Source organism: Strongylocentrotus purpuratus, unplaced genomic scaffold (genome assembly GCF_000002235.5).
Source record: "Strongylocentrotus purpuratus isolate Spur 01 unplaced genomic scaffold, Spur_5.0 spur5_scaffold_4, whole genome shotgun sequence".
NCBI classification, from domain to species: Eukaryota; Metazoa; Echinodermata; class Echinoidea; order Camarodonta; family Strongylocentrotidae; genus Strongylocentrotus; species Strongylocentrotus purpuratus.
In genome coordinates, this window is record NW_022145610.1 from 144,573 (window position 1) to 171,411 (window position 26,839).

The 26,839-nt window shown below is 34.6% G+C and overlaps 1 protein-coding gene across 2 annotated transcripts; it reads left to right on the forward strand.

The window, feature by feature from the left end:
• Window positions 1-1,661: 1,661 nt before the first annotated feature.
• LOC583809 (N(G),N(G)-dimethylarginine dimethylaminohydrolase 1) lies at window positions 1,662-26,321 on the forward strand. Of its 2 annotated transcripts, none has more exons than XM_783703.5 (5): window positions 1,662-2,138; window positions 20,237-20,342; window positions 21,033-21,229; window positions 22,260-22,388; window positions 23,170-26,321. In XM_783703.5, exons 1-5 carry the CDS (start codon window positions 1,665-1,667, stop codon window positions 23,287-23,289), a joined length of 1,026 nt encoding a protein of 341 aa, XP_788796.5. In that variant the 5' UTR covers window positions 1,662-1,664; the 3' UTR covers window positions 23,290-26,321. The 2 variants fall into 2 exon arrangements, with proteins under 2 accessions (XP_788796.5, XP_011668860.2); XM_011670558.2 differs by lacking the exon at window positions 1,662-2,138 and adding an exon at window positions 8,078-8,720.
• The last annotated feature ends 518 nt before the right edge of the window (window positions 26,322-26,839 follow it).

Sequence of the window (26,839 nt, forward strand, 5' to 3'; positions counted from 1 at the left end):
TTAGGTTAGGTATTCATCCCACTGGTTTTTGTAATAGATGCAATGAAATAGAGACGGTAAAACACTTTTTAGTATTATATTGTCCTAACTATACTAGAAAGGTCAATGTTTTTAACAGAAACAAAGGAATCCGACCGGACAAAATTGACGAAGTCCGGTACACCAGGGAGGTGAGACTTTAACTCACATGCCCTGGGTACACAAACAAAAGGCTGAAGTTTTATGGCTTGTTCCCGGAACGAAACGGTTTCCTATATCAGGAAGTAGCCTCCCTTGTATACAGAGAAGTTAGAAAACAATGAATAGCGAAACGCAATACAATATCAGTTCAGTTCAGTTCATATTATTTCTTCTTTCACAAACATTTGTACATAGAATTTCAAATAAAGTAATTGGAACAGCAGATTATCAATATAACAAACATAATTTGAAGCACAAAAGTAACGTTCAATATACAAATCTTGTTATTAACTAAAGAAATCCTATAAACAAGTTACTTATGTAAGATCATGTTCTGTACATGAAAGAAAGAGGAGACCTTATAGAAGCTGGGCTTGTTAGAGCAAGGTCCCCCGAACAGAATATAATACCTGAATGCTTTAATTTCTTTGAAGAAGAAAAAATAGAAGCAATTACGCATGGAAAATATTTACAAAAGAGATAGATTGATGTATTATATGAAAAAGAGAAAATGGGAAGATATGGAGAGCGAAAGCGAAAAGCAGAGCAAAACAACAACAACAGAGACAAGTTGAGAAGGAAGAAAGTTATATGTAGGAGAAACGGTGATGGGGAAGAAAAAGAAGAGAAAGATAGAGAGAGAAAAAAAATAAGTACAATAGAGCAAGACAGAACAAAATGAGTTTGCTAATAAATGAAGAAATGTTGGTAAGGTAAGGGCCAGCCTGGAAAAGAGGGGGAGGAGGAGACAATGAAGCAAGAAAAAGAAAATTACATACTATATCATCATTATGTCATTATCATAAGTGGCCCTATACGCTTAACAGCACTCAGTAAAAATGTGGAACAATAATAAAAATGAATAGAATAAAATAATAATGTAACAATCCCAACATGAATATTCAAAATGTCAAGAGTTCAATTGAGTAATGTGATGTACTGTCAGAACTACGTATTTTTATACTTTAAAAATTCCTTAATGTTGGACAAGCCCGCATGATGTAGTGTATATAAATGTACATATATGAATACATAATATATATATATATATATATATATATATATATATCCATGACCTTTCCCCTTATCCTTAAACCACTTAATTCCACTATTACATTATTGCGTTCACCCTTACTTGGGTATTTTTGTGTCTCTTTTGTATTCTTGCCTGACTGCATGAGTGTTTTTAACTTTGCCATGTATAATGTATTTAGTCACTGATGAGCCTTCCAGCGAAACAGTCTGTATAACTCTTACCAATAAATTTTAACCTTCCAACTCCTATATTTATATCTGTAAACATATATATAAACATATAAACACACACACATATATATATATATGGTCACAGAACTCAAACAATAATGATATAGGTAGGCCTACTGTTGTCACATCAGCACCGGTGCAGGTGGCCGGTCAATGTACTACGCGCGTGATATACATCACATGATAATACACGCCTGCGATATATAGTCATGTACATTATGTACGGTACCGATAACCATATATATTGTAGACCTGCACGGACAAATAGGGCGGTAATAAAGAACTTGTCTCTCCCTCACTCGACCGTGTTTTACGTTGTATTTATAATCAGCACACATTATATATCTTTTCTCACTTCTTCACAACAAGCGGCCACTATGGAGGAACTCCCTGTAATTGACAAGGATGTTGAGAAGAAATTTCAAGCCAAGTTTGCGATTGTCCGTCGCGTAGCAAGCACCCTTGTCGAGCAAGCGTTACGATCGGACGAGTCCGGGGGAAAGCCCGACCTGGCGCTCGCTCGAGAGCAGCAGAAAAAGTACATCGACAACCTTCGAGATTTGGGCATTGATGTGCATGAATTTGACAGCGATGATCGTCTTCCAGATTGTTGTTTTGTAGAAGATGTTGCTGTATGCCATGACGGTATTGCTCTCATCAACCGTCCCGGTCATCCCACAAGGCAAGGAGAGGTAGGTTCACCTTAATTTACTGACCAGTACACAGGTACAAATTCACACTTATAGAATATTTTTATGGGGAAGTCCACCCAACTAGCCTGCATGATATAATTCAAGCTGGTTTTAATAAAAACAAAAAATAACAAATTATTGAAAGTGTAGCAATATCCCATCCCATTAGAAATAGGAAAGTTATGAATTTTTCGAAATTGTCATGATCAGTGAAAAACAAATTGCGAGCTCTTCTCTAATTTGCTCTATACAGAAAATTTGATTAACTTTCATTTCCTTAGTTATTAATGACGGAATCTGATGTTTGTGATACAGGGGTTGTATAAAAGTGCCCATGCCTTTACTGCTGAATTTTCCCCTGATTAAAGTGATTGTGAAGTTACAATAAAAGTTGAAAAATTGTAGAGATAGGTCAATAAAACTTTTAGCAAAATTCATAGGGCAGCTAATTCCTTCTTTTTTAAAGTTTAAAATAGTGTAAAGTCTGGTAATACATTATTCTGCATCTTTACCCTGGTGTTAATGTGAGCACTGAAATGGATAGCCCAGCTAGAACAAGGTAATATTGGATCACCTTGGGCGCTGCATGGTGGATAGCCTATTATTGGATACAATTTATTTTTATTATTATAGTTATTGTTATTGTTATTCTATTACCTGTAGTAGGTGTAGTAGTAGCAGTATTAGTATTATTATTAATGTATTATATATTATATATATAGTTCAAGTTCATGTTCAAATTTATTGATCATGCACAAATAGCATGGCATAAAATTCAATTTCTGGATGTTTCTTCAAATCTGTATAAATTGATAGTACATGCATGTTAAATTGATGTTATATACATTGAATGTATATAACATCAATTTGACATACATGTACTATCAATTTATACAAAATCAGGAATAAATACAACACACAGTTGAACATGAGTACAAAACGGTATAGAAACATAATAACATTACACAAATCATAACCGTAAACATAATAGAAATCACTACTGGTGTTATCATTATACGGTTAAATAGGCAGATTAGCAACGTATAAATAAATGGGCACTTGGGCAGTATATCCGTATATATCCCCATTGTATATAAGCAAGTTTAGTAAAACTGCAATTTCTGACAGTGCTCAACTGTAGGAGCAAATGTATATAGGAGTTGGAAAGGTTAAACTTTATTGGTAAGAGTTATACAGACTGTTCCACCAGAAGGCTCATCAGCAACTAAATACATTATACATGGCAAAGTTAAAAACACTCATGTAACACTCATGAAGGGTAATTATTTGTGTCTCTTTTGTATTCTTGCCTGAGTGCCTGACTGCACATCAGTGTTTTTAACTTTGCCATGTATAATGTATTTAGTTGCTGATAAGCCTTCTGGCGAAACAGTCTGTATAACTCTTACCAATAAAGTTTAACCTTCCAACTCCTTTTGTAGCTACATTAGTATTATTAGTTCTCATCCTGTGGGCCCTTCAATTCTTACCCATTGAATACACCTGGGTCAGGACCCTTCATTTCAGAGTTGAGACCATTTACCAATGTTATAATTTTTATTTTCTATTTTTATAATTATTATTGTTATAATCCTTTTTATGATTAATAACATTATTATGATTATTATTGTTATTATATATATTATATTTATTTTTAGTATTATTAATATTATTATTATTATCATTATCGGTATCCTCATTATTGTTATTATTTTTATGATTATTGTTCTTGTTGTTGTTGTCTTAAGTATCATTTTTAGTATTTCTTCAACCCTTTCCTATCAGGAGCTATATTTCTGCTTCAATGGTGCAATTGACCTTCTGATTCCCCAGCTAAAGCATGTCAGAGAGACAAATATATATATTCAAAGTTGAATCTATCCACTGTTTATGAGGCATCTGGTGTCAACTTGTCAAGGCATTTATTCTGAACCAAATACTGAAGTTTTGTCACAAATCAATATTTAACGAAATGAATTGAAATGAAATGAGATTTTGTTTAGTGTGTGTTTTTGTTTTGTTTTATTTATTTTTTAAGCGAATGCAAATTATCAGACATCACAGTTCCACTACAGATCGAGTTGTCAGTCTCAATTCGAATACTGTGTGTGAGTACTGTGAGATGTGTTTCTGTGTATAATCGGATTTTGACAAATGTATCGATCATATGTGATTATTTTTTTACGTTGGGGGCCGACCATCCGAAAGACGTGACTCAGTTTCGAACCAGGGTCCGTCTGAGCCAGTTTTTACTTTGTAGGCCAAAACAGAGAACGTATCACATCATTCTCGAGATATGCTACCCGTTTACAATATAAAACGGATTGCCGCCCTCTACTGGCCATTTTATCATGTTTGAACGCATTAGGTGCGCGTTTGTACTGTACAATGGATAGGCTAATATTATGGGCACTACTGGCCCAAAATTGTTCGTCGGTCGTCGGAGATGTGAGACATAATTGTGTACTGTCGATCTCGCCATTGCCATCATACTTATTATCTCTGTGGTGCTCTCTCCTTTGTTAGTGATAATTGAACCCAAGCACTCAAACCGATTTACCGATTTGTTTTAAATAATGAAATGAAAAGAGGCTGTATACTGCCGTGCACTACTATGATTGTCCTAGTACTATGAGAGTTGATTCATGTTCTCACTCATACGATATATCTTTAAATGATCGCACATATTATTTGAAAGGAATTCCGTTAATGTTGGATGTCAGGAGATCGGAGCCAATGAACGAAAGACGCGTAAAGAACAAACAAAAACATAGAAGAATCAAAGGTGTAATGTTATTATTACAAAGATATACGAGACTTATATTTCAGTAAGCGTATTTTACAAATAAAAGAGGGACGATATTTCGTTACTCCGCCGTATGAATTAGCTTATAATTTAAAACTGATGTCAGATATTGTAAGGGGGGGTATTGAAAGCTCATTAAATATGGCAATTACATGTAAATATTAATGTGGTTTACAAGAATAAATGTTTCATACAGGCACTCACATTTTGTATCATAAGAAAGACTCATTGAAAAGCTGTCAAAGATTAGAGGAAAAGCATCTTCCTAAAGGTTAATGGTACGTTTTCTTTTAAAAGAAATGCAATTCCTCATGCTCTTGCACCTCTCTTCTTTCGTTGTTTAAATCTCTTTATTTGTTATCCCTTTCTCCTCTCTCCCCCCCCCCCCCTTTTTGTGGTTCTTCTTGTGCTTTTGGGGGGGGGGAGGAGGCTACACCCCTGGCAAGAGGGACCCCATATTATGCACACTGCAAAATTGCGTGCCCTCCCCGCCCCTTTCCCGGTAAAAATAACACCTTCTTATAATATCACCCCCTTTCTTTCTTTTCCCTTCTCATTATTCTCCTTTTCCCCCTTTTCTCGTCTCCGTCTTACCCCTTTCTTCCCTTCCCCTCCTTTTTCTCTTCTCCCCTTTTTCTTTCATTACTCTTTTCTTCTTCTTTCTCTCTTCCGTTTTCTTTCTTTTTGTTCCTCCTTTCTCTTTCCCCCTCCTTTTTCTCATTTTCTCCCTTTTCCCCTTGTACCTTCCCCTTCACCCCCCTTTTTTTTACCGGGGGGGGGGGGGCATATGCCCCCTGTGCTCCCTAAATCCGCCGCTGGTATAGATGTACAGCTTCCTGCGTTCTGATTGCTCGGCTGGAAAGACGTATAGTTATATAGTTGTACGGATAGTGGCATGCTTGGCCCGCCATATTTACCTCGATTAGACCTTTACCCTAGGGTAGCTTTTGTTCTTCTTAACAAGACTAATATAACCTGAATCTTGAATCTTGTTTGGCAAACGGTTTTCAAAATTTGTAATTCCAATCATAAATATCTTGATAATCACACAGGCGATCGGCTTGTAAAAGTCATGGGGTTCCTGACTAACCTCAAGGTTTATAATTATTATTGCAGCATGAGTTAAATCCAGAATTTTATTTCAGGATCGGAGACAAAGTTACCGGATCCCTTTAAAAAGATACAAAGAGATGCGATCAAAAAGATAATAGTTGGTACTAATATGCAATGTTGATCGCATTGCATGCTTTAACAACGAACAAAAAGAGAGAGAGGGAAAGATAAAATGAGGAGAAAATGGGTAGATTGTGCTCCTTCTTCAGCATTACAAGTAGTACATTTATGTAAAATATGCCCCCAATCAACGGTAAAGTATAGGGCTGCAACCCCCCGCCCCCCCCCCCCCCCCCCCCCCGCTCGATAATAATAATAATATTCCTTTTTATTCTAACGCTTAATACATCTACGATGACTCGAATTGCTTTACATAATATAGGCCTACTATTACCCTGGTCGTTGGATTCAATACTTGCCCGCACACATTGTGTGCACTACCTCCACTCCCTGGTGAGCATTCGTACTATAGGCGTTACTTGACGCTCTAAAACTGTTTGACCAACAATGACGGTCGCATCCTACCGGGTAACCATTTATTTAACACCTGGATGGAGAGTAACAAGTGCAGGTTAATATCTTGCCAAAGAATATTAGTTCCGTGTCGGGATTCGAACCCTCGACATTCGCATCCCCAGTCACTGAAGCGCCTTAAACCACTCGAAAATATCGTAATGTTGTGCTTCCCAATGTGGGATAATAATATCTATTTCTATACTCTTATAGATACAATCTCTTCAAAATGGATAGTTGAGTTCTTGTTGCAGACCGCAAATGCCTTCAAAGTGTATGGATATTGCTCTTTTTCTTATTTATGACATTTCCAGTGCCCTTTTAGAACCTAAATTTGATATGAAGGTAATTTTAGACCCAAAGATGTGTGAAATTTAGCCAATACGATTATACAAATTCAGCTCCACTTACAAAACATACGGTGACCATTAATTAATTAATTAATTAATAATAACATACAGGCCGGCTGGTTGTGCGTATTTATAACACACACGAAAAAGCCAATAAAAAGCCAACATCGGTATTGGCTGGAATAAAACGTTTAAGGCGATATCTCGTTTTTAAACGGCTGGTTCAAATTATCGAATATGAATGGGGTACCACAAATATTAGAAATCGTTATATTAATGGAAATTTCAGCCGTCTTTGAACCGATTTTGATCAAACTGAAAGATGATTTTGTCATTTTAATCGTTTTCATTATCTCACAAATTAATTATTTTGTGTAGCGCCCTCTGTAACAAAACTAAACTATCTCTTTCAATTTGAAAGACAAAAAATCTATCGCTCGTTCCTTTGCACCGTTCCATATCATTTTCATAAGGATCTTGTAAAAAAAAAAAAGCACCTCAATATGAGTTATTTAAAGTGCATTAGCATACACACATAGCTAATTTCGTTTGTAAAGAGGTAACTCGGGTCTTTCCAGATACCATCGCGATGCGATGAGTTATTGTTGTTGTTTTTTTCTCGACGAACCGATGATAAAAGAGTCAGAAATATATTGCTTTTGGATCACAATGTGATGAAGGAGAAAATACAATCCATGTTTATATGAAAGATGCTTTCACATCTTAAAATATATCCTTGGGTTTCTACCTACTGATGGTTGAAACAGAAGCAGAGTTTCATCCCTTGGTGTTAACCTCACGTTGCATACTTTATTTTTATGGACCATAATTACTATCGCATGAACAATGTGCCTGGCATGCATCTGTGTTATCATTTTTACGCGTCTGAATCATAATTGCAGCAGGCAGAGTCGAATACACACACTACACGCGTGCAACGTTATATGAATGTGATCGTGTGCGTCCTCTAAGAGATTCATTTCGCTAATGCAACCTGCTCGCTCGCTCGATCACTGTGTTATGCCGCCGCTCTTCAATAAACACATCGCTTCCCTGGTAGCGGTCGACGTTAGATCGTTCGGTGCCTGTACAGTGGTGTCGCTCAATGGAAACGAGTCAACCATTCGACAGACATTTTGATGCTAGACACCTGCCACTTACGTTGTGTGTTGCAGTTTTCTCTCTCTAAATCAAACTGCTAACTTAATTTATGCTGCAGTCGACAAACCGACGCTTTTCGTTCTTTTTTCGCATTAGGATTGCTCAAACGTGCGTCAAAAGGGGTTTGGATTGTAGCGCACCGCTACGTGAGTAGACAGCTGGTATCAGGAGTAGATAGTAACCTCTCTTCATTGCTGATGTGAAACGCGATCTCAATGCTTACCGTTTCACGATTATCGCTAGTATTGTGCATTCATCCTTAGTTATATTCTTTCTCAAGCACACGTCACTTATTTTGTTTTATTTGCAACTAAAATGGCTAACTCGAAATCTACGTTTTCAAATGCGCCATTCGACCTGCACGTTGGCATCGTGAGTCGAATACCAGATAGTATGAAGAAGAAGGTCGAGAGCGATGGATTTATTTCCGGTGGAGACAGCTTTGATCTGGATCTTGCTCGTCGACAACATGAAAAGTACATCGTGACAATGCGTAAGCTCAAAGTGAATATGTTTGAATTGGAGGCTGATGAACATACTCCTCTGTGCTGTTTCTTAGAGGGTAATACTGTAGTACAAGATGGTACTGCGCTTATCTGTAAACCTGCCAATCGTGCTAAAGAAGATATTGACAAAGAGGTAAGCAAATAACACCAACATTCAACAACAAAATATGAAACAAAAATTACAGATTACTATTTCATTCATGATAATGTTTCGAGTTTTTAGGACCAAAACTTAAGGGAAAATCTTTTTGTTTAATTCCCAACCATAGTAGGCTACATACCAACAAATAAAAATCTGTGAAAATTACTTTAGTTCATTTGTCATCAGTAGATAAAAAGTCAATGTTTTCAGTATATAGTTGTAGACATCAACAATTCCTCAATTTATAACAGATTGATGAATTATATTTGCACTTAAAATGAAAAGCAGAGGGAAACAGAAATCTTTGAGGGTTTATTTTAGGTGATCATTCAAAACTAGATGTCAAACAAGAATATTCTAGATATTGGCAATCCCATTGCTTTTCATGAAGTAGAAAGAAAAATTTACAATATTTTTATATTCTATTCTAACAATGAAAGAACAAGAATCATCACAAGTATTTACAGGTCTTATCAATTCAGTTGTTGTTTTGTTTTTTTAATGTGTAAACAGGAATCCCCAAAATGTCAGTAATTTCATGTTGTTGTTTTGGTTTTGTTTTATGTCTTTGAAAATTCAGAAGACTTATCTTTGGAAAGCTGCAATGGCTTAAGTGCTAGGAATTTAGAAGAAAGTTTTATTCCAAGTGGATGCACACATTCATTCTGTTACTGACACACCTTCTTTATTGTTGTTAAAACATTGAATGTGAAACAAATGGTACATTGCATCACCATAGTAATACAAACTGACTAAGGAGTAAGGTCAAATGCAAAAGGCCTGAGGTCAATGTACATTAAATTAGAGTTTTGTTTTTGCTTTATCCACATTTTGAGAACCATTTCAGGCTTTTTCAGCCATAAATTTCAAACTTTGTACTTGTATCCTATCCAAAGGGAGACAAACTGATCAGATTTTGAATAGTTAGGTTAAATTGCACAACTTTCCTTATCCAATCATTTTGAAAGGGTTGTAAACATATATGCATTGTCTTAGTCTGAGCATATTTAAATGTGTGTTTAATTTTTTATATTTTACATTTGTTTTCCTAAACCTTGAGATATTGAAACAATATTGCATGGTCACCCATTTACTTTTTTCATAAACTATTAGATGTTGATTTTAAATATCATGGTCCTCTAGGTAATTTGCACAAACATAAGCTATAACCATTTTACTGGTCAGCACAAAACCCTTCATACATTTATTATATGTCTGTTCATACAAAGCAAAGAGAATGTTATATCTGTTGTAAAGTACTTGAGTTAAATGAAAGCACCCTTCTGGTTCCATACAGATGATATTTCTGTGATTAAAATGGCATAATTTTAAATGATAATTATAGATTACTAGAACTTAAACAGATGCATATGGGAGACAGTATTAGCTGTCTTGTTTCTAATTATTGTTACTTGTGCATGTTAGGTTATAGCCCAATACTGCACACTGATACTGGATTAATCTTTAGTATAAAAGGGGTAGAGATGAATTCCTCTCCCTGCAAGATCCAAGGCATTTTAAACAGCGCATTGTATGCATGTAATGTAGGTAGGAAGCCTACTGTGCGTCTTGGATCCATCTATCATTCCCTGTAGAGATCACATCCCTTCCCTTCATTCTTATTAAGCTTTCTCACTTCAACGGTCTTCCTCTCAGCCAGACCTTTCTCCTTCTCTCCTATATATATATATATATATATGTCTCTCCCACACACACTCTCTCTCTCTCTCTCTCTCTCTCTCTTACCTCTTTTGTATATCTCTATTCACATCAAATTGAATGTGATGTAGGAATGCCTGTAAATCTGATGAAAGATGGTCCTCATTAGACATCTAGTCTGGATATTTAGTCTGATATCCTGCACCTCATTACATGTTTTCAAGAGCTTTTTCTTTCTCCAAAGGTCTTTAGGTAAGCATTGCCTTCATCAGCTATTATAAATTCAAATATCAGGGAGAGGAAGTTTAATGAATTTCATGGTTAACATGGAATATGTATTGAGTAGACCAACGAGGGGGATGAGATGAAGGAGATAGTCTTCTCATTAGATCCCTTGCTGTGATGAAGCATATTGACCATGGTGTAGACCCAGCTTCCTCATTACATCAGACCCACCAATATTGTAGGTGAGGTGACAAAAATAAAAGAACAGTTGTTTAATTATGTTTTGATACTAATGCACATCATGACATACTGCACCACCATTGGCGTTCATTGTGATAAAAGAGAGTCTTAACACATTTGCTCACTGGCTAATAGACCATTATGATATCTTTCATATTGTGCTAAGTACCGTGACAAAAGAATATCAACGATTATAGTATTGAACAATTTAAAGTAAAGATTAGTACATTATAATGTTTTAACAGAAAGGCTATATGCAAAAATCTTTTATTTAAAAGGGAAGTCCATTACGATATTAAGCTGGTTTCAATATAAGCAGAAATGAGATAAACAGATCAGTGAAAATGGAAAATATGAACATTTCAGTACGAAGCAAACATGAGAGTAGATGCTTGAAGGTTTGTCATAGAGTTGCCTGTTTGAATTTGATCAATCACAAATTTGAAGATTCATAACTCTATTATTTTTAATCGGATTTTCCCCAAACTTTCACTGTTCTGTTTCTCTGATTCTTTTGCTTTTATTACAAGCAACTTAACTTCAGGGTCGTCTTCTCTTTCTAATATGTTCCACTGCCCCATTAGCAATGGCCCAGAGTAAAATGAAACCAATTGTAATTTGGTCCACCTCTCAAATTCACCTTGGTTTGAGACCATTCAGCACCCAACCAAATCTTATTTCCTTTGCCAATGAGTAAGGAAGTCGGTTAATTTCCTTCGCTATTGTACATCGTCTTATCAAACATCTGTTACTGTGTCAGGATTGCATTGATGAAGAACAACTTCAAGACCACTCAATTGCCTAAGTTCCCATTTCAGAGGTTTAGAAGCAGAAAAAGGAGGAGAACACTTTGATGAAAGTTTGATTCTCAAGTACAGAGGAGGTATATTTTTATTAGATTGTATCTCAGCCCGTATCAGTTCAAGAAGAGTTCATTTTATCATCTGTGTGGATCCAAAAGGGCATTTACTCTGTGTTAAAGTATATTATGCGTTAAACCAAAGAGAATCCAGCTAAATGCCCTTCTGGCTCAAAACAGACAATCTCCCTCACTCAATAGATATTGGATATGGAGAAATAATACGAAGAAGCAAAATGCTTTGACTTGAAATTGAATAGAAATATGAATTTGCAAAAGTTATGATAATGATGATGATGTTGATGATAACAATGATAATAATAATACAGACAGTTATTATAATAAAATTAAAAAAACTACATCAATAATATAATGATGCTGATGATGATGATGTTCATAGTAATAATAATAACAACAATAACAATAATAATTGTAGAAGTAGTAGTTGTACATGTAGTAGTTATCATTGTCATAATCAACCGTACTATGACCTACGCCATTCGATTTAAAAGCTAAATTCTGCATCTGTAGTTCAATTTCCAATCTAGTGGAGAGCATTATTGCCAGTTAATTGTAGATAAAGATAATGTATAAACTGTACATGCTATTTATAGAAAAACAATTTATGCATCGGAACTGGTTCCCACTTATGCACCTGGGTAGAGAGAAGAAATATCTAGATGAAACCTTGTTGGTCAGGAATACCTTCGACCCATGACATTCACATTTCTGGTCAAGATTTAAGGAATCACTTGGCATACATGTATATATGTTTGATCTTTAAGGCGGCTCAATAAATGTTATTTGAAATGAGCAAAAAGAGTCATCTGCGAATCTCTGGAATTTACTGCATCATGAATAAAAGTGAAAAGTGTAAAGCCTTGTATAGTAAATGGCTATTGACCAGGAATGGTTATTGAATATGAAATGATGAGAAGGGGAGATAATGAAAGAGAATGAAATAGTGTACGTAGTAGCCCTGACATTGCCCAAGGCTGTATGACTCATCCCTGTGTACCCCACCAGATTTATTACAACATAATCCTTAATACGGAAGTGGAATGCAAGCAAATTGTATCATTTGGTCTCTTCCCCCTATGTTGACATTACAAGGTCTTTGTTCAAGCAGAATAGATTGATGGTCCTTGCCTGGTGACAATCTTGGTGCTATGTCAACGTGCTGCTATGTCAAATCAATGCATTTCATGATAATGCGGCTACCCTTGAAATGTGTTGCTGTGATTGCTCTTTATGAAATCATATAATCTTGCAAAAATGTATTCAGTATTCTTCTGTTGTTTATGGGGGCAAAACCCACCAATTTAAACAAACAAAAAAAGGAATCCCTTCCCCCTCCTAAAAAACACCATTTGAATATAGATATTGTCTTTCTGGTTTCATTATGGTCTTCTAAAGCCAAGATGGAAGGGCAATCCTACCTCAGGATTCTGAGTCTGAAGCAAGAAAGTTATGGTATCTGGTTCGAAGATTTAAATCACCACCCATTAATATTCTCAAATTAGCAAAGCAATCATCCAGCTGTGATATATTATTTGGGTCAACTATTCCTTTTTTAAAATATATTTTGTGAAATTTCAACCTCCAAAGTGATTTTCCCCTTAGCTTCAGGTACAGTATAGTATGTTACAACCTCCGGTAAAACAGTATAATTATAATCAGCAATACAATATTTTCATAAATTATATTTCAGCCATGTTTGTTTAGGAGCAAATTAGAGTTATTATACCATCATAGTGACATTGCCTATTTAGCATTTTAAGTTCCCATAACTAGTGGTATCATATTTCTAAAACTAATAACTTAGTACTAGTGTAAAGAAGGCGTAGTAATGAGAAACACACTATGTGAAACTTACAATAACTTTCTAATTAGACGATTTACATGTTATGTCATTTCTAATTGGCATTTCTTGCACTTCTGTCAGACAAGCTATCCCATTCCAGCATTTTGTCTTCTTTCGTCTCTGTTATTTTTAATATTTCTTTTTATAATAAAATATGCCAATACATCATTGAGTGTTTATTCTATCCAAGATAGAAGGTGGTATGGATGTAGGTGGATTTTTGTGGCTGTAGTATAGATGGTAAGGTGTTCAAATCATTTTGAATATTCAAATATTAGTGGCAGGCTTGATAAGAAGGCAGTTGAGGTTATTGTATTGTGACATGCAACAGCCAAGGTGATTACAGAAATGACAGACCATGCATCATTTTCGTTTGACGGAGTTAATTTTAGCACTTCTGGAACACATTGGCTGCTCAACCGAATAATGGGAAACCGTTGGGGCATTGCTTACTAATTATAATGAAGCAGCTGTGAAACGTATTAAGTACACTACCAGCATATAGTCTTGTAGTTCATCATAGAATCATTATGTTATATCTAATTCACTAATAATCCTAGATACAGATTGGATATGGAAATCAATCTTTTTTGTAAGATGAAATTATTGAAAGTCTGTGAGTAGTGGAGGTGTGTAGTTAGGATAGTTACGCGATGGCCAGTTATCAACAGAATTTAGCAGTGGACTATGAAATACTGATATGGAAGATAAAGTAATTAAGCACTTGTGATGCCCTTACAGGGGAATGCACACTGCATGGCAACAAAGATTTTTTTCCTTCTAAATGCATAATCTAAACAAATTTGATGAGAAAAATGAAAGTATTGTTTTGATTATTGAAAGTACAGATGTTCAACATTTCTACGGCCCTTTAAGCAATGTGTTATTAAATTGATGCATTCATGTTCATGATAAGAAGAAATGATTAGATACATTGTTTTAGAGGTAAACAAAAAAATATCCTTGTTGCTTGGAGTAAGGCTAGAATGTGTCCTTGATAGGATAAGCATGACATGGTAATAGGTCCCCTGGTAGTACTCTGCATTCAGTATGGACTAGCACCTCTAGTAAGTACTCTCATCCATACAGCCATACTGTCAATCATAATACATCAATAAAGATTACATAGATTATTGGTAAATTCTAGACAAAATCATGTATTTCATCAAAGGGTCCATTGATAGTACAGTATTACCACAGAAAATAACTACATTATGTCATTATTCATAATACTTATAGTACTCCCATGAATGAGTTTGATCTTTCTTTTACATTATATGAATGAATATTGAAGCTACATTTATCTTTATGGACAGGATCAGAGAGCTCATCATTTTAATTAGGATAATGGTTAGCTTCTTTGTATCATTAGAGATCCAGCCTTTCTCCAGACTACATGTATTTTTACTTTACAGATGAATATATTTGTTTTCATTGTTAAACACTTTTCTCTTTCTGACTCTTTCTCTATCAGCCCATAGAAATCTCAAGATAGCTTGATTACAAAAGGAAACAAAAAGGGGAAACTTTATTATAAATTTTGCTCTTTTTCTTTCTCTTGTCTCCAACAACCATTTTTATGAAAGAATTCAAATGTACAGAATGTTGAGAGAAAAGATTTGAGGAGCATAGCATGATTTCATGACTATGAAAACCTGTTTGTTATACAGTCCTTGTAGTACTTCACATTGTATTGTCACTACATGGTATGTGCAGACCTTTTCTCTTTTTTCTTTTGACTTATTTTCTGAGAAATTATGCTCAGCAATCTAAATTTATTTCTAGAATTAGATTTCCCAATACATTGTGTATCTGGGATTAAATTGTAGACTTCTTATGTGATTAGTTTGTTAAAATTGTTTATGATGTAGATACCTTTAATTTATAAGGAATCCTCAGTACCAGACTCATTGTAGATGGTAAGTGAAATGAAGTAATGAGATGAATTCTTGGCGTGCACCTGAGACCTTTTCATCTCACAGAGTGCATTAACGAGTGATGATCTACATGCAGCGTCCTATGCAAGACACTCACTCAATCAAATCATATATTGGGAAATACAGCTGGGGAATGACATGTCCTCATCCAGATATATATGTATTACTGGTAGTATATGTCACTATGGTGTAGAAGTTAAGAATAATGTCACACTTGTCTGAGTTTGATGATTACTGAATTCATTAAGTCTTGATTAAATTTACAGTTTAAAGAGAAGGTTGAGTTCTGGGAAGAGGTGAAAAATAATTTGTGAGCATTACTCATTCTTATTAAGCAAGTGTGGAAGAACATCAGATAAGACATGTTCCCTGAAAAGCTCGGCTCTTCAAATGCCTTCATATTCTAAATATGCATGTAACATCGTAAAAATCGGGGCGGGGGGGGGGGAGCCGGCTTTTTACCCCACGTGTTCGTGTAGTCCCATATACATCTTTCTGTGTACAGTGTTTGTAACTTTACCAAGACTTGGCCAAATTTCTTATCATTTTGATGATTCCAGAACCTTGCAATACACACAAATTCTTATATGCTAGATGATCAACCTTTTCTGGTCGGTTCCACACCGTTTCTTTCACAATGCAATCGCATGACCAGAACTCAACTTCATCTTTAAAAACTGTATCAAATTATTTTTATCCAAATTTTGAAATAAGAGATTTTAGCAGGGCATATGTTATTCATGTTGTACACACACTTTTTGAGTTACTCTGAATGGTGCCTCACAATGGAGGTACTGTTAATGAGTCCCAACTAACCATCTTAAAAGCAAACATCTAGCACATTAGAAGGATATGTATAATCAAATGATTGAAACACCTTGATTCTAGAGATGCAACGTTCCAAGCCACCAAGGTGACTGAAGTAAGAGACTTGTTTACTCATGAATTTCAATTTATGCAGTTTCTCTCCGGAGATCTGATGCATGAATGAAATCTAGACATAAAATAAATGTGCCTTTGAGGTTGAATTAATTGGACTATAAATCTGAAATAACTTTTGATCTCTTGCAAAGAAGACGTGGGTTATTTTACGTAATTTATTACAGTCATCTAATTGCATATGCCACATTAAAGGAAACCTCACCCCATGAAATAATTATTGTTCTTTTAAGATATTCTTAGCGAAATGTACAGTTTTGCAGCACGACGTGGGCATCGCCATTTTCTTGATAACATGATGTACTATGCAAAGTTATCAAGTAAATGTATTATAGATACTTCCTTCTCACGAGTGTGTGGTGATGAAGTATTACATTCACCTGCTACTAGCATTATTGTGATTGATCCAACAAATTGAATTTCAATCTCTGCAACATTCATTCAAAACATTGTATGAAGGTTATACAATGTAATGTGATTATAAAAGGAATGAGGACTATCGCATTCATGTCAACATGTTAGTGTACAGTTATACAATGGAGAAACCATGTCCTCTTGCAGAGTGTTAACTCACCATTACCTCCACCTTTAAACCTAACGGGGAGGAAACGTGTAGCAATGAATAGAACCTAGTGTAAACCCATCATTACTTGTATAGGAAGAATGTACCATTGCACTTTCAGCGTCTCATTGATGCCCTCAAACCATCGATAGCAGCTAGTGTGGATGGATGGAGAGTTGGTTGTTTTAATGAGATTCTGATGAAAGAGTATTATCCATGGCTAATAATCCTCATAACCGGATTATGTTAGCCTAAGGAACATGTTTTCATAATGGACAACCCGATAACTGAAGTGCTACAGAATTCAATTACAACCGTACTTATGAGCAGTCGACAAATTCAGGAGAAGAGAAAACGGGATATATATATATATGTTTGCCTGTTTTGTGGTGTAGACAGTTCATAGGCAGGAGTAACAGGACTGAATCAGATTAACTCCTTTTTTGCTTTAAATGCAGAAGAAACAAAGAGTTTTGCAATCCACATTTGCTCACATGTAAAATTTATATCATTGCAAAATATTTGCCTCAAATTATTGAGTACCGGTACCATATGTAACTTACCGGTAATATAAATGTAAATTCAAAGGTTTTTTTGTGAATGAAATTTGATGCAGTTTAATGCACCTTGGACTTAATGATCTTTGAGGTTGGAATATGAGATGATCATTGTTCATCTAGGATTGATCTCAGATATTTGTTTCAAAATGCTCAAAGGGTTACACAATTGATCTTGCCTCATTGTCTCAAGATATACATGAAAGCAACATAATATTATACCTAGCTACAACTATTTAAGGAAACACTTGGCTCTTGAATTCTATATGCTGGAATCAAGATTTGCCCAATATAAATACACAAAATCTATCATAACAGATAATTTTGCTCAGACGGATCACCGATATAATTTCATGTGTGTTTTGAAAAGGTTTTCACTGCCTTCTACAATATATCTATGTGTGTTAGGGTTGAGGCAAAAAAGAAAAAACCTACTTTTTTGTAGTGCTCACTTTTACCCCAGAGTAGATGTAACAGCAACGTTTCCAATTAGCTTATGGTCTATATCAGGAGAAGGGTTGCGGCTGGCCCACTAAGAGATGAACTTCATCCTGGTCTGACATATATTCTGTGTGTGAATTTTTATTAGAAACATTATTGTCAATTTTTTTTTTTTTTTTAGGGGGGGGGGGGATTCATAAATACATGTAGCTGTATACAAATTATATGTAAACGTTGTAAAGGCATTTAGGATTAATATTTGTGCTTTGGAGATACTTTGAGCATCCCCTGTACCCAACTGTTAGTATTGTTACCATGATTTTAACAATTTGACAAATATTGCACATTGCTGAGACTCGAAAGACTTTCAATGTCCAAATTACAAATTTTATGACATACATGTATTGAGCAGTTTGGTGAAAATATATTGATATACCATCATCACACTGAGAATAATTGGAGTTCATTGTGTACTCACCGCACCATTGCTCTCTGCGCTGTATACTCTCATTACGCATCATCACAAGGTCTATTTCGAGGAGGAATTCACTAATCAATTTAATATTGATTAGTCAATATTTCAGTATTTCCCTCCTGGATCTGACGGTCTCTGTAATCTAAATTAATATTAGGAATCCTCAAACCAGAGAGAGTACTGTGAACACACAATTCTACACAATCCACAGTGCACTATAACAATTAGTGTATAGTCATTAAGAGTACCTTTAGTCTAGGGAAATTATGTGGTTATCCACATATGGTTCATTCATAAGACAAACTAAGAAATATCAGTGGTTATTTTTTTTTAGCTGTCATTGTATGTACATAAAATATTTGAGGAAAAAAATGATGTACATGTGTACATCTATTTGATGTTTCAATGAATAAAAAACAAATTGAGTATACCCACAAAATATTACTTTATTCAGTGCTTTGTAAAAACAAGAATAATATTTGCATTGAATTGGCCATTCAGTGATGATAAAATTCTTCTGCATTATTTCCAGACTATTATGTGTCAAGCTTGCCAATGATATCCTTAAAGATAAATTCAAGTTCTGGTCATCGGTTGTCTTGTGAAAGAAACGGTGTGGAATCGATCAGAAAAAGTTGATCATGTAGTATTAGCTTTTCCGGGAACATTTTTTCTCTGATGTTCCTCCACACTTGTATAATAATACAAATTATTTTTCACCTGTCACCAGAACTCAAACTTCTCTTTAAGGGTTTTAATATTAATTGTATCCAACACAACAAACCATTTTGAATTTGTAAGATCAAATTTAAACATGTTTACCTAGTATCAAAGCCATTACATTCACCTTTGAATTCTTATATTATTGCATTACAATAGTCAGAATGTGAATTACATACCGGTATATTATTTGTTGCGACTTGCTAGGTGAGACACACATGATTATGTCCATGGCTTGCCTTACCTAAAAACACTGCAATTTGCCAATTAAAGTACAACTATTAATGACAGGTGAATGAAATCATCTGAAGCATAGCATTTCACAAAGACTTTTGCTTTAAAGGTAAAGACCAGTATTGAAAATGCCCCAATTTCAAAAAATGAAATGGAAGCTCTTATTACCAATCATGTAAAAGAATATGTTTTGAATATTACATGATGATAACAATTTTGACGGGAAACCGCCTACTAAATGATATATTTGGTAAATTAGTGTATCTCTTGCCTGTTGAGAGATACAAATGCACGTGTCGCGCACGTTTGTGTAGTCCCATATACATCTTTCTGTGTACAGTGCTTCTAACTTTATGAAGACTTGGCCAAATCATTTTGATGATTCCAGAACCTTGCAGTACATCTATGCTAGATGATCAACCTTTTCTGATCGATTTCACACCGTTTCTTTCACAATGCAATCGCATGACCATAACTAGTCTTTAGCTTTTTGTTTGATTACATTATGAAAATGGCCTATTGTAACCATTGCACATGAGAAGTTTACTCGAAATGAAGTCAGTTCCCAAGCTATGAAGAAGAGCTTAATGAAATGGCTTGTATTACTACTTCGCTCAGCAGATATGTGTTGCTACATCATGATCCATGAATATGATTTGACAACTATAAAATCTTAACCACTTCACCAAGTAGACAGAAATTATATGATTCTATATCTCAAAGGGGTCATATTCCTACTTGATTTTCTCAGGATTATGTTCATGTATTTTTATTTCACATTGTTGTATTTTTCAGGTAGACGTTGTGAGAAGAGTTCTTTCATTTGACCTAGGTCAGAAGGTTGTAGAGATGTCAGAGCAAGAGGGTGCTACACTAGATGGAGGAGATGTTCTATTTACAGGTATGATCTATCAAACACCTGCTAACATTACACAACATCTTATTCAGGCAACATTGAACCAAGTAATAGAATGGCAAGTGTGATACTAACTAGGTACAGAAATTGCATGGTGTGGAATGTTCAAAATGTAATAATCCCATGACAACTTCAACGGGTTATGTCAGAATTTCTTATGAGGGACATAAGAAAATGTTTACAACTGCTGGTTCCAATAAACCAAAACAAAATTAACAAATGGTGATGATGATGACGACAAAGAAGACCACGATGACCACAATGATGATGATGATGATGATGATGGTGGTGGTGGTGGTGGTGTCGTCATGGTGGTACTGGTGGTAGTAGTAGTTTTGTTGATATTTGCAATAGTGATTCCAGTGGTGATTCTAGTAATGATTGTGATACTCTTTGCAACAAACCATCATTCACTATCATTCTTGGAGCAGATATCTGAAGCCATCTTGAATCCTGATTGGTAGGATGCTATAAGTATGGTACATTGATGAAGGTGTTTGAAATCATGAACTCACAACTCTGAAATATAAAGTACAGTTTTATACAACATTTGCTATTTTAACTCTTCTAAGTTCTTATCCAGAATTTGCAAATGTCTTATATTAAATTTTGGGAGATATAATCAATAGACTTGTTTCTTGATGGCTAATATCTTGATATCTTGTTATTTGACAGGAAAGGAATTCTTTGTAGGACTTTCCCAGCGGACCAACATGAAGGGAGCAATGTTTCTAGCTGATACATTTGAGAACTACCCTGTTTCACCTATCAAGCTATCTGATGGTTCCTTGCATCTGAAATCGTTCATGAGTATGGCTAGTCCAGGTGTCATTGCTGTAGGCTCCAGTAAAGATGCACAGAAAGCTCTCAAAGTAAGCACGTACAAATGTTTGAAATCTTCTGTAGAAAGTCTTAAAGCCTGTATGCACTAGTTTAGCCAGGAGGGATTAGACCTCCCTGCAAGGTAACTGGCAGGTGGTCATCTCATCAAATCAGCTCTCAATTAACATCATAAAAAGGGGATAAAGGGGGACCAACTGGTACCGCTTAGGCAGTGTTTGCTATATAGAGGGTGCAAGTAGCTATAAGTAGTGCGGTCCCATTCCAAGCCTTGTTCAAATATGACATTGTAATCTGCAACGTTTTCTGTTTTTAATGACATACATCTTGTTAGCATAATACGCTTCATATTTCTATATCTTATCACTCACAGAGCTGAGTAAGTACACATAAGACCTTTGTTGCTCGTAGTTGCCATTTATTTACATGTTAAAAGGAATTTGCAGCAGTCTTCATATCTGAGTGAAACTTTCAAGAATTTTTTTCATCCCAATTAAAGACTTGCAACATCTCTAGATACCTACTGATTATTAAATTGGAAGAGATCATATCCACTATATTGAAAATTCAAATACATGAGATGCTAACATACAAACCACAATGATATACAAATATACACTGTCTTGAGAGGTTCTGGTTAAAACTATGCGCAAGAGGCTACTCCAATAGTACTATTTGCTGAGGGGTGTAGCCCCGAAGCAAATGGTACCTTTGGAGTCACCGAGGCCCATAGTTTAACCAGTACCTCAAATTTTAAATATTTTGTTTCATTGAATTAAGGTTTGAAGAAAAAAAAAAATTGGTTAAAAAAATAAAATTCACATTTTTTTCCAACTCCCAAATAGTACTCTCACATAGTACTTTTTCAGAGCAACCTTCAAATAGTTCAAATAATTCTGGTCACGTGACGAGCTCTCAACCAATCAAAAACCAATAAATTTTTGATGCATGATATAATACTAGATATATTAGTGATCTTCCATAATTTCCAGTGAATTTCCATTTCAAAGGCCATGTATCCATACTATTTGCGTGATATTATTTGTCTTCTTTTCTTTTTAGGAGATTGAGTCTAAAGCCTCATTCAAGTACAGTAAGGTCACACTGCCTGATGATGTAGCAGCTAACTGTGTGTATGTCAACCGGACTCTTATACATTGCTCTCATGAGGACTTCCCAGAAAGCGCCAAGGTAATTTCATTAAAAACAAACATTATTTGGTTACGGATCACAAGTTCACAATGTTTTAAGTTCCTGAATCTAAATATATGTTTGAATGAGGCAAACTGTAATTGGAACCATGTCTTAGTTCATTAATATGTACGTTATAATTTTGGCTTTTCAGTATTAAACCAAGAGCCATTGGTAGGGGATGTTCAAACTCTAACAGAGAGTTTTTGGTCTTTCTTCTTTGTTCTAGTAAATTTGCAGCAAACTTTGAAGCAACTGATGTGTTAAATGATTTTTTGTAGTGTGAATAGCATATATGAGAATATTTTTGAATGGTTGTTTCTCTGTTCTTCAGTTAAAATAATCTTGTAATTGTGATAAACCATTTTACTATCCTGTTATTTGATATGATTATATTTTGTACCGTTACATGTAATTTTTCATACAAAATTCTTTTGATGGGATTTTGGTAGTAATATAAACAATTAGATGTGATGTAATTCAAGAAATCAAGACCGTTATAACATCGGCAGTGCTGATTGATGAAGAGCAAGGCTGACAGCAAGATGATGTAATTTGGTGCTGTGCATTTACAAGTGAACCTTTTATCTGCCCATTTATATCCATAAGTCATTGATAACAGATTGGAATATGTTTGATCAAATGCCAAAAAGATTAGAAAATGTAAATAATTAGATCAATTGGTATAGCGCAGCTGATGAAGAAAAATAGAAACATGTAAATGATTTACTTTTGGTCTGAAGTAATATATTAATTTTTTATCCCCTTCTTGTATTCACAGAAATTTGAAGCACTCTTCCCCCACACCCATCGTATTGAGATGCCAAACAGCGAGTTCAGAAAGGTGGATGGCGCCCTCACTTGTCGATCCATTCTCATTCAGAAGAAACCCAAAGCATAGGCATGAAACTCCAGTCAAGAAGAAAGAATATTCATGTCATTTCATGCTGTAAAGAAAAATGCAATTCCTGTCATGGGGAAAACAAAACAACTTTCATAATATTTTGCTGCAGTAGGCAGTTTATTTCATTGTAGATATTGCATAGAAAGTCATTTTGCAGTTTTAATGTACCAATAACAGGTAAATCATGCAGTACTTAGTTTATTCATTTGTCCTTGAAATGTTTATTTGTTTAATAGCTAGGTCATGTATTTTTTTTTCTTCATATGAGGCAGTCATTTTTTATTGTGGATTTGGAATTGAATAATGTTTCCAAAACTGTTTAAACATGCCAATACATGTTTCAGCATATTGCTTTGATAATTGTTGCTTTCAAATCTTGATATAGCATGAACTTATAATATTATCACTTGACCCACACCATTGATACATGTCTATGTAGATACAGTAAAGTAAAATAAAGTTAGCAGATTCATGGCAGTATATAGAGGGAGCCTTTTATTATACATCAAATTTAGACTTGAGCCAATATGAATCAACGTCAGTCAAGGGAAAGTGAATTAGTATACAAATAATGAATGCTTATGAGTTCAATAGTGCAAATATTTTCATGAGTTGAAAGATTAACGTTCTATTCAACGAGGCGTCAGCCGAGTTCAATAGAATTAATGTTAATCTTTAAACGAATGAAAATATTCGCCCTATTGAACGAATGAAAAACATTCATTTTTTTTTATACAACATTGAAGTAGATCTAATATAACGTTAATCTTTCAACAAATTTTGCTTTGCTCCATTAAAGATGAATTAAAGTTGTAGTCAGGCCTTCTTGATAACATTCAGATTGCCTTCACGTACGCGCAGGGCAGAGAGGTACGCAGTCTGCAGACTGCATTTTACCAAAAATGCACGCTCGTGGAATAGTACCAAAAATCCACGCCTGTGCAATAGTTTATCTGTGGAATATCATGTGACCAACAATCCTCCAATCAAATGACAAGGATCTACTTAGGTGTTGTATAATAGGTAATATCTCTCCTACTAAAGAAATAACAAACTGAAGTCTTTTATGTATGCTGGTGCTACACTGAGAATCTGCCATGACCCAGTGAAACTACTTTCATTTATGCCTGGTTTGCAATTAATATATTACAATATTAATTAATTTCTGTGACAATCCTGAACTACTTTAGTACTTTGTGATTATAAAAGGAGCGTAATGAAGGTAATATTCTGCATGAATCATTTTTACAGTTGTAAAACACTGTGTACACATAGATACAGGAATGCATATTGCATATTGACTGAATTCTAGTAAATTTGGAACTATGATATGCAATATTTATAAGGTATAACTAGGAGTAGCTCTGCAATAGATTCAGACACAACTTACCAGCTTGTATATGAAATGTTAGCACACATGTAGGGAAATGAAGGAGATTTTATCTTAAATTGATCTGCAGCCTTGCATCCATATATATATACTTTTGTTGTGACTGTTAGTTTTACTTCTTTTCTATTTCGATACTTCAAGTAGATTTCTGAATCACTTGATTCATTATTTACTTGTATCTGAAACAGCTTGGAACATAATTATTTCAAATATTTCTGGTGTTATTTGGCACTCCCGTTTTGTTAGTAGTAATTAATAATTTCAAATTTAGAAAATATTTCTAACATCTATTGCGTGCAATAAGTATGAAAGTGTACTTGATGTGAAATACAAATAAATGATTATTTACATGTACATGTATATAAACCATGTATTTTGGGGTCTTCTACACTCCACCCCTAACATCATATGTACTTCCTAGTAGGTTACATAAGACATGGATAGAACATTTTATACAAACTTGAAAGTAACAAAACTGTGAAAATGCAATTTGTATGCTGTAATTTGAACTTGGTATATGTGGTGTGTGTGATGGTGTTTTTTAGAATCTAGAAAGATATGTGCAACAGCAAACCAATTTAAAAGCAACTTCCTAAAAAAGAGGAACATTCTGACTGCTAGAAAGATGACTGCTAAACATGCTGTGATGGGTATTCAATCACCTCTGTTATTCATATGTTTGCACTTGTACATTTTGAGCTGCTAAATCAAATACTATGTGGGTTACATTAGAGAGATGGTCTTTAATTTGCAGAAACATATTAAGCAAGTTTGATTTCTGCATTAAGAGGTAGTTGTGCTCACTCCTTTCATGAATATTGTAATTGTAATTAAATGGTAGTGCCATATATGATAGTAACATTGCTGGTACATTTACATGTGCAATCTTGAAAAGATTCATTTACACAATCATGGTATTAATGTTTTGATATTATACACCATATGATAACAATCAACATAAAGCACTCTTGTATGATCTGAAGCAGATATAATGGCCCTCAGTCATATCTGTATGCTCCACTTCATGTAGAATCCTTTATTGAGTAGTGGTAGTCTGTATTTTGTAATCTTATAGCAAAGATTTGCACCAATTCACATTCATGTAGCCTAATAATGCAATTTCCAAGATATTTTTTTGAAGTGTATAGAAAGAATATTGATATCAACAATTGCTTGTAAATTTTATGGTGATTCAGACTGCTTTATCATCATCTTCCATTTGACAACTTTCATCATTTATTAGATTATAATATTGTATGTACTCCTTTTTGGAAATGCTAATCCTTCAGTCTCCCCCAAACAAATGATTGTAGATGCATTCAACATCGTAGAATTACAATAATATATCAAGGTTAGCAATCACTTGTTATCATAATATGCATACTATTTGAATCCATAATGACAATGTACTCTTATGATGCAATAATTGACACAACTAGACAAGCATAAGCTAGCAAAATATATTTCATTTGAAAAAGTGGATTAAAGTGGTATTTTTACAAAGTGTACAAGTAGTTTTTGTAACGACTATTAATGACTATATAATCTAATTTTAGCAGGTTAATTCTTGATTGGGTGTGGTTTCAAACAGAATTGCCAATATTTGTGATTAATTAAAAATTTCATATTGTCAACATAATATCTGTTTTGTTTTTTGTTATGTATATATATATATATATATATTTCATTTCTGCTATGAGGGAAAGTTTGCTCCAAGAATGACTTGCTTTATATAAGGTAGTCAAGTCAAGAAAGCAGAGTCATAAAATATTGGGAATAATTACACGATGCTTAAAGGAAAGTCTCTGAGACAGCTTGGCAATCTGCTTAAAGTTTGTGATTCAATTTCCTCACTTTTCTTTGATAATACACTATACATTGGAAAGAAAATTATTTCCTAATTCAATTTATATTTGATGTTTTTTAAATAGTTGCATGTTGATAGTCTAACTCCTTTTCTATTATAGATAAAGACCAGTTATGGTCATGCGATTGCATTGTGAAAGAAACGTTGTGGAATCGATCAGAAAAGGTTGATCATCTAGCATATAAGTATTGGTGTGTACTGCAAGGTTCTAGAATCATCAAAATGATAAGAAATTTGGCCCAGTCTTTGTAAAGTTACAAGCACTGTACACAGAAAGATGTATATGGGCC

Bases quoted from the DNA above. Each gene is read 5' to 3' on its own strand.
- LOC583809 (XM_783703.5), top strand. From the start codon at position 1,665: ATGTACGGTACCGATAACCATATATATTGTAGACCTGCACGGACAAAT. The intron at 2,139-20,236 runs GTAGGTTCACCT...TGTATTTTTCAG, and splicing joins ATCCCACAAGGCAAGGAGAG to GTAGACGTTGTGAGAAGAGT. The intron at 20,343-21,032 runs GTATGATCTATC...GTTATTTGACAG, and splicing joins AGGAGATGTTCTATTTACAG to GAAAGGAATTCTTTGTAGGA.